Here is a 9,310-nt window from a genome sequence, read left to right on the forward strand (position 1 = left end):
CAGTACCCAGTTGCACAGGGCGGGGTCGAGACCCAGGGTCTCGAGCTTGATGACGAGCTTGGAGGGTACTATGGTGTTGAATGCCGAGCTGTAGTCGATGAACAGCATTCTCACATAGGTATTCCTCTTGTCCAGATGGGTTAGGGCAGTGTGCAGTGTGGTTGAGATTGCATCGTCTGTGGACCTATTTGGGCGGTAAGCAAATTGGAGTGGGTCAAGGGTGTCAGGTAGGGTGGAGGTGATATGGTCCTTGACTAGTCTCTCAAAGCACTTCATGATGACGGATGTGAGTGCTACGGGCGGTAGTCGTTTAGCTCAGTTACCTTAGCTTTCTTGGGAACAGGAACAATGGTGGCCCTCTTGAAGCATGTGGGAACAGCAGACTGGTATAGGGATTGATTGAATATGTCCGTAAACACACCGGCCAGCTGGTCTGCACATGCTCTGAGGGCGCGGCTGGGGATGCCGTCTGGGCCTGCAGCCTTGCGAGGGTTAACACGTTTAAATGTCTTACTCACTTCGGCTGCAGTGAAGGAGAGGCCGCATGTTTCCGTTGCAGGCCGTGTCAGTGGCACTGTATTGTCCTCAAAGCGGGCAAAAAAGTTATTTAGTCTGCCTGGGAGCAAGACATCCTGGTCCGTGACTGGGCTGGGTTTCTTCCTGTAGTCCGTGATTGACTGTAGACCCTGCCACATACCTCTTGTGTCTGAGCCGTTGAATTGAGATTCTACTTTGTCTCTGTACTGGCGCTTAGCTTGTTTGATAGCCTTGCGGAGGGAATAGCTGCACTGTTTGTATTCAGCCATGTTACCAGACACCTTGCCCTGATTAAAAGCAGTGGTTCGTGCCTTCAGTTTCACACGAATGCTGCCATCAATCCACGGTTTCTGGTTAGGGAATGTTTTAATCGTTGCTATGGGAACGACATCTTCAACGCACGTTCTAATGAACTCGCACACCGTATCAGCGTATTCGTCAATGTTGTTGTCTGACGCAATACAAAACATCTCCCAGTCCACGTGATGGAAGCAGTCTTGGAGTGTGGAGTCAGCTTGGTCGGACCAGCGTTGGACAGACCTCAGCGTGGGAGCTTCTTGTTTTAGTTTCTGTCTGTAGGCAGGGATCAACAAAATGGAGTCGTGGTCAGCTTTTCCGAAAGGGGGCGGGGCAGGGCCTTATATGCGTCGCGGAAGTTAGAGTAACAATGATCCAGGGTCTTTCCACCCCTGGTTGCGCAATCGATATGCTGATAAAATTTAGGGAGTCTTGTTTTCAGATTAGCCTTGTTAAAATCCCCAGCTACAATGAATGCAGCCTCCGGATAAATCGTTTCCAGTTTGCAGAGAGTTAAATAAAGTTCGTTCAGAGCCATCGATGTGTCTGCTTGGGGGGGGATATATACGGCTGTGATTATAATCGAAGAGAATTCTCTTGGTAGATAATGCGGTCTACATTTGATTGTGAGGAATTCTAAATCAGGTGAACAGAAGGATTTGAGTTCCTGTATGTTTCTTTCATCACACCATGTCACGTTGGCCATAAGACATACGCCCCGCCCCTCTTCTTACCAGAAAGATGTTTGTTTCTGTCCGCGCGATGCGTGGAGAAACCCGCTGGCTGCACCGCTTCGGATTGCGTCTCTCCAGTGAGCCATGTTTCCGTGAAGCAGAGAACGTTACAGTCTCTGATGTCCCTCTGGAATGCTACCCTTGCTCGGATTTCATCAACCTTGTTGTCAAGAGACTGGACATTGGCAAGAAGAATGCTAGGGAGTGGTGCACGATGTGCCCGTCTCCGGAGTCTGACCAGAAGACCGCTTCGTTTCCCTCTTTTTCTGAGTCGTTTTTTTTTTTTTTTTTTTGGTCGCTGCATGTGATCCACTCGGTTACACTGGTTGTAAGGCAGAACACAGGATCCGCGTCGCGAAAAACATATTCTTGGTCGTACTGATGGTGAGTTGACGCTGATCTTATATTCAGTAGTTCTTGTCGGCTGTATGTAAAGAAACCTAAGATGACCTGGGGTACTAGTGTAAGAAATAACACGTAAAAAAACAAAAAACTGCATAGTTTCCTAGGAACGCGAAGCGAGGCAGCCATCTCTGTCGGCGCCGGAAGTACACAGTGGGGTCAGGGGTGGCACGAGAGGTCAGGGGTGGCACGAGCAGAAACAGTGAAAATGAAGAGACTGAGAAAAAGTGGACTTGGACTTTGGTTTCTGTTTCACTTTAATTTAAATAAGTACAAGGCTATTTACTGTACTTGCCCTGTTGGGAACAATTTAACCTAACAATAGCCATTTTACTGTGCCATGTACTATATGTGTCACCAGGCCATTATGAGTAAGGACATAGGGGTTTGGCGAGGATGAGGCTTGGACAAAGCCCAGATAGCACCCTGTGAACAAAGAGTGTACACTTTCTCATTCATTATTCCTTTGTTTGGGGGGTGACATAAAATCTCAGCCTCATCAATGGTTGTTCTGGGCCCACTGTCCTGTCTGTCCTGTGGAGTGAATGGGCAAGGAGGAGAAGGAATGAGAGGAAATAAGATAGACCAGTTAGCAGTCCAAAAAAAGAGGTTGCTGCTACATGTGACATGGGGCCTTATAACAGCTACGTCAATGGTTACCATTAGCCTAGCGCTCGGGTCAGCTTGGTGATGAGTGAGGTCAGGGGTGGCACGTACTGTGGGCTCAAGGAACGTAACAAGGTCAAAGGGCACCGGAAACTGGGCCACCTGTGCCTGTTGATCAGTCGTAATGAAGCTTACTGACTCTGCCCACCCCCTGCCACCCAGCCTTGGTCACACCCTCTCTTTTGGCCCACCCCACCTCACCTCTAAGATGTCACAGAAAGCACCCTTGTTCTCGACCTCGCCCCCTGTCTGCTGGGATCCCTCAAAAATCCCAGATATCCCTGAAATTTCCGGTGCAATGTTTGTTTGGCGGCTAATGGGAGAGGGGCGGGTGGACTTAAAAAAAAAAAAGAGCCTGACTCACAAACATTTTGGGCTGCGTTTGAGGGTAAACACATAAACGGCAGGCTGTGCGAGGCGGGCAGTGAGGAGGACTGAGACGCCGGTGTTCTGGCCCTGACATGCAGCTCCCACCACAGGCTGCACACAGAGCACAGCACTGTTCAGGCCCCAACAAACACCTCAAAAACAACATGGGCCTCCTCTCTGATCAGGGGAGGGGGCCCTCTGCGGGGGATATCTGGACACGGTCTATAGACGGACAAGGCAGGGCACACCATTCTGAAATGCTGAGGTTGGTTCACTTGTTGATGTTAATCCTGAGAAACAACAATGCCCTGGATCTTTCAAACTATACATGCTAAATGTCATGCAATTGAAATGTGACAGGATAACATATCCTTAGAAACTATTCATGTGATTATTTGTAAAGGACGTACAGTATAATAGGCAAGATCAATACATTATACCTGGATAAGACTTGTTAAGGATGTGTAGGCGTAATGAGCTATAGGCAAATACATTATATAACCTTACATAAGCTAAGTGTCAGTCAGAATATGCCAAAGTAACAAGACAGAAAACCGCATACAGCGTAAACACAAATGGGCCTCTTGAGTTGAGACCCCTTTCCTTTGCTGGACAATATCACTTCCTCCTGAAGGGCAGAGAGTGGAGGAGGGGTACAGGCAAGGGGTGGAAGGGAGCGTGTGGGGAGGTGCATGGCGAGGGTGGCGGAGAGTTTTCGGGAAGCAGCAGGGGTACATGCAGGAGGGAGCCAGACTGACAGATAGGCGGGAGGAAGTGGGGGCGTCTGTCTCTCCTGTGGTTGGTTGCTGGATGTAAATACCCCTCTCTGTGTTCAGCCATCCTCTCTCTGAACCCACTCTGCTGCGGTTTACTTCTGTTGGGGGAAATGGCCTCCTCCTCTCTATCTCCAATCCCCAGACTTTGTAACCACTGGCACAGTCCACCATCTCCCTCTGTCTCTGGGGTGAAGGACGGAACATATCTGTCATTGGATTGGTCCTCTCCTTTACAGTCCAGCCTCCTCCTCCTCCTCTTCACCTTCTGCTTCTCTTTCACTCCTCCCTCTCCAGTCCCAAGATCATCTCGCACTTTAAGAGGAGACACTGCTCTGCCCCATCTTGCCCTGCCTTTGATATGGGTCCTTAGGGGTGGGGAAAGCTGAGAAAAAGTTTGTCCGCCCTGCTGTCTGCTTTCAGCACTGACTATGAATGAGAGTGTATCTGTGAGAGGTCCTGTTGGTGGTTCTAATACAGTGAGCCCATGTGCACTCATGAGTCTCTTGGGCTGTGTTTGTGTCTCTGAGTCTGTGTTTATGTGAACGTCCTTCTCTGACACTACGTCATTGTGAGTCAGTTGATGTGGGAGTGTGTTGATGTGGGTGCCAAACAGTAAATCTTGGAGGGTGTGTGTTCCTGAAACCTTGCCGGCTTGTGTATTCGCAGGCAGCACCGCTCTGGATCTGCGGAATATGGAGCGGAGACGTCGGTGGGGTGGTAGGCTGGCCGAGAGCCCCGATGGTCCGATGCTCCGGAACAAGGGTGGGGGGCAGAGGGTGATAGAGGGTCTCATCTCTTCACCCGTCCTCTGGAGGATTACATCTGCTCCTTTCTCCTCCTCCCCCCCTTGAAGGTGCCTGCAGAAGTCATCAGAAGATCTGTCCACACGTTCAAACTGCCAGTGTCGGGAAAGCTGGGACATTTTCCCTTATTACAGGTGGCGGTAGATGGGAGTCTGTGTTTAATAGTATTGGATGGGGTAAAACATTTCACTTGGTAAAAGGACCACCTCTGGTTGATATGCTCAGGGAAGACCTCGTTAGACTTTTTATAAATGTACTTAGTTTTAAAAAAATCCTGAAGTCACTTCACCAATCTCCGGATAGGTCATAAACATCTTGTTCAACAAGGCACCCTATAAGTAGACAGTGGATACAAATTTACAGAATTAACACAGAGCACAGGAGGTTGGTGGCACCTTAATTGGGGAGGACGGGCTCATGGTAATGGTTGGAGGGGAATTAGTGGAATGGTTTGAAATACATCAAACACATGGTTTCCATTTGCTCCGTTCCAGCCATTATTATGAGCCGTCCTCCCCTCAGCAGCCTCCACTGACACATAGTTATTCAGAGTTAAGTCATCAAAGCTATGGTACTGCACTACATCCAGAGAAAACAGTCACTGTCCATGAAATCACAGAGACATAATACAGCAGTGGTGAAACAAAGGAGGCTGGTGGGAGCAGCTATAGGAGGACAGGCTCGTTGTAATGGCTGGAATGGAATACATGGGACGGTATCAAAGAACATCAAACATATGGAAACCACAGGTATGACTCCGTTCTATTAATTCCATTCCAGCCATTACAATGAGCCTGTCCTCCGATAGCTCCTCCCACCAGCCTCCACTGCTGTGAAAAGACAGAATAATAAACACAGAGAGGAAAGGACAGTCAGAGAGAAAACATTGAGTGCAGTGCAATGAGTATGTGTACAAAAGCTAATTCATGGTAAGAAGTACTACAGGTCTACAAAGAATACGTGAAAGCCACTCACAGGGTCAGGAGTATTCTCTCTGCATTCTCAGTTCTCAACTTCAGGAATGAGCTGTCTTTGATTGAATATCCATTCATTGTTAATGCAGCAGTCTGGTCCTCCTGTGCATCTGTCCACATCATCATAAGCAGCAGCAGCAGCAGCAATGCCTTGTCCCCATTTCTGAATCCATTGTCCGTCTGTCTGCTGTCTACTCTACTCTCTCCACATCTAGTCTCAGTCTCCTCTGCTCCTCACACACCCACATCTCTCTACCTTTCATCCCGTGGCCATCTGACATGAAAGGTGGTCGAGACAGCCTCACTTCTCACTTTCATTTTAGTCTCCCCATCAATTATGAATGAATAGCTCTCTGAAGAGAAAGGGCCAGCATGGTACCCATATTGACAATTTCGCTTAGGGGAATTTATAGGTGCCTGAGCTCAATGCAGTGAACTTTGTAGGCAGATAGCTTATAGCGGTTTAGAGCGTTGGGGCAGTAACCGAAATGTCGCTGGTTTGAATCCCTGATCCGTGAAGGTGAAAAAAAGGTGAAAAAAATATACCGTTCTGTCCTTGAGAAAGGCAGTTAATCCCAAAGAACTGCTCCCCGGGCACCGATGACGGAGACGTCTATTAAAGCAGCCGCCAGTACCTCTGTGATTCCGTGTGGTGGGGTCTCCACGATTTGCATATCCACCTCACCTCTACCTCCAGGTCTTCCCATTGTTTTGCCAGAGAACCTTTCATAGCCCTTCAAGTGCACTGGTGCCACTGTAGTTCTGAATTTTAACTCGTGGCGGCGCTACTCGCTCAAACATGAGATTTACAAATAACCTGTGCGTTCTCTTTAATCTGAACTGTAAACGGAAGTACTTCATACAGGACGATAGTGTACAGAACGGTAAGTGTTTTGTGTTATTTGTCTGTTCCACTACAATGATATTCTGGGTGACATTGGCACGTAATGGCAGTAGTTTTCCTCCGGTTTGTGGATGTGGGCGTTTTATAATGGGAGGACACAGGCGCGTGGAAAGAGAGAAGGAAGAGAGGCAAAGTCACACGGAGGTTATTCGAAGAAAAAGCTCAACCCAGTTCGTAAATACTCGCACAATGGGTGCGAAACACGACGCCGTTCTATTGGATGGTCGAGCCACAAATATAACTATCTAAACTCTTTGTGGTGGTTTATTGCCTCCCACCATCAGCAGTTGTCAGTGACGTTAGCTAACTAGGAATCTGTTTGAATCTTGTTCCCAGCTGTTTATGTTGTGCATAGCCACTAAGCCAGCCATCTCTCACACACCTACATGTTACCACTGTATGGTGGTAAACATTAATGTCTTCTATAGGTGTCCTCCCCCTGATGTCACTGTTCAACCATAGTAGCTCAGCCTGAGTAGTGGCCCTGTTTTCTATTATGGTGACATGAAATTACATTTATTGATCATTCTTCTGTTCTCTTCCCCCTATATGTCTCATTTCAGATGGCTCACCGGCTGCTAGTCCGTAGAATTTGGACCCTCTCAGTAAAAGACCTTCGCTGTCTCCCGGCCTCCCTCTCCTCCTTCTCTACCTCTCTGCGTTCATCCACTACCCCTCTATCCCTCCTTTCCCCCAAACGCACTCTGCCCCGCTCCCTGCCCCACACTTCCCGCAGAGAGGTCTCCTTCAATGTGCAGGACCATGAGGACTTCACAGAGAGAGTCATCAACAGTGAGCTGCCTGTGCTTATTGACTTTCATGCCCAGTGAGTAGCTAATAGATTAATTAATATGCTTCATGGACCCCCAGAGGGGATAAGGCTCCACTTACAGCATTTACAAACTACCCTCTAATGAGAAAGCAAAGCCCCTAAGAGAGAATACATGGATAAGCATCTGTCTGCCTGTTGGAATTAGACAACTGAGATGACAGCAGGAAACAATTTCTATAGAAGGTATCAAATTATGGTTTTACAACAAGGCTTGTAAACCTGACCATAGCTTTGTCAACAATGCACCCAACAGGTGAATGTATTTATCAATTATATTGAGTTGGCATAACATGCTCAACAGCTTTCCTATTGTAAGACTAAAGCATAACAGTGAAAGTTGTGACTGAGTACATATCATGTGTGATAACAACACCTTACCCATACTGTATGTGTCAAGCCATGCAGCCAGACATCTGATGGTGTTTCCATTGGAGGGAGATCATTTGAGGTTACACAAACAGAGGCAATGCCAGGACAGCCACATTGAGTTCATGCTCCTCTACAACGTGTCAAACTCATACCCTGTAGGGCAAAGTGCCTGTGGGTTTTCGCTCCTCCCTTGGGCTTGATGAATGAAGGTCACTGTTTAGTAAGGAACTCCTCACACCTGGTTGTCTAGGTCTTAATTGAAAGGAAAAACCAAACCCCAGCAGACACTAGGCCCTCCATGGAATGAGTTTGACACCCCTGCTCTAGAAAATTACATGCACAGCCTGAATGAATATACATGCATGAAAACACACAGTGGCTTGCGAAAGTATTCAACCCTTGGCATTTTTCCTATTTTGTTGCCTTACAACCTGGAATACAACCCCCCATTTAAAAAAATGTTATCATTTGATTTACACATGCCTATGACTTTGAAGATTCAAAATATTTTTTGTGAAGTAAGCAAGACAAAAAAACAGACAAAAAACGACAAAAAAACAGAATTTGAGCGTGCATAACTATTCACCCCCCAAAGTCAATACTTTGTAGAGCCACCTTTTGCGGCAATTCCAGCTGCAAGTCTCTTGGGGTATGTTTCTATAAGCTTGGCACATCTAGCCAGTGGGATTTTTGCCCATTCTTCAAGGCAAAACTGCTCTGGCTCCTTCAAGTTGGATGGGTTCCTCTGGTGTACAGCTATCTTTAAGTCATACCACAGATTCTCAATTGTATTGAGGTCTGGGCTTTGACTAGGCCATTCCAAGACATTTAAATGTTTCCCCTTAACACTCGAGGGATGCTTTAACAGTATGCTTAAGGTCATTGCCCTGCTGGAAGGTGAACCTCCGTCCCAGTCTCAAATCTCTGGAAGACTGAAACAGGTTTCCCTCAAGAATGTCCCTATATTTAGCGGCATCCATCATTCCTTCAATTCTGACCAGTTTCCCAGTCCCTGCCGATGGGGGAAAACATTCCCACAGCATGGTGCTGCCACCACGCTTCACTGTGGGGATGGTATTCTCGGGGTGATGAGGTGTTGGGTTTGCGCCAGACATAGTGTTTTCCTTGATGGTCAAAAAGCTCAATTTTAGTCTCATCTAACCAGAGTACCTTCTTCCATATGTTTGGGGAGTCTCCCACATGCCTTTTGGCAAACACCAAATGTGTTTGCTTATTTTTTGTTCTTTAAGCAATGGCTGTTTTCTGGCCACTCTTCTGTAATGCCCAGCTCTGTGGAGTGTACGGCTTAAAGTGGTCCTATGGACAGATACTCCCCCTTCAGGGTTATCTTTAGTCTCTTTGTTGCCTCTGATTAATGCCCTCCTTGCCTGGTCAAATCAAAATCAAATTTTATTTGTCACATCCACATTGTTAGCAGATGTGTAGCGAAATGCTTGTGCTTCTAGTTCCGACAATGCAGTAATATCCAACGAGTAATCTCACAATCATTTCACAATTACCTTATACACACAAGTGTGTGATCTGTGAGTTTGTGGGTGGCCCTCTCTTGGCAGGTTTGTTGTGGTGCCATATTCTATCCATTTTTTAAATAATGTATTTAATGGTGCTCTGTCTCAGATGTTCAAA

At 47.1% G+C, this 9,310-nt stretch overlaps 2 protein-coding genes across 4 annotated transcripts in view; one reads left to right on the plus strand and one right to left on the minus strand.

Annotated features, from left to right (window-relative positions):
- Window positions 1–2,017: 2,017 nt before the first annotated feature.
- Window positions 2,018–6,192, minus strand: LOC112234541. Its single transcript, XM_024402707.2, has 2 exons — window positions 5,560–6,192; window positions 2,018–4,916 (listed from the first exon to the last, which is right to left on the minus strand). The coding sequence occupies exon 2, from the start codon at window positions 4,701–4,703 to the stop codon at window positions 3,624–3,626; it is 1,080 nt and encodes a 359-aa protein (XP_024258475.1). The 5' UTR covers window positions 4,704–4,916; window positions 5,560–6,192; the 3' UTR covers window positions 2,018–3,623.
- A 128-nt stretch (window positions 6,193–6,320) lies between these two features.
- The window catches only part of LOC112234542 (thioredoxin, mitochondrial), a 7,654-nt gene continuing 4,664 nt past the window's right edge, over window positions 6,321–9,310 (plus strand). Inside the window, exons 1-2 of one of the 3 annotated variants that reach the window (XM_024402709.2) lie at window positions 6,321–6,442; window positions 7,026–7,288. In XM_024402709.2, the coding sequence (XP_024258477.1) occupies window positions 7,026–7,288 (263 nt within the window). In that variant the 5' untranslated portion in view covers window positions 6,321–6,442. The other 2 variants (XM_024402708.2, XM_024402710.2) reach the window with 2 other exon arrangements.

Source organism: Oncorhynchus tshawytscha, linkage group LG09 (genome assembly GCF_018296145.1).
Source record: "Oncorhynchus tshawytscha isolate Ot180627B linkage group LG09, Otsh_v2.0, whole genome shotgun sequence".
NCBI lineage: Eukaryota > Metazoa > Chordata > Actinopteri > Salmoniformes > Salmonidae > Oncorhynchus > Oncorhynchus tshawytscha.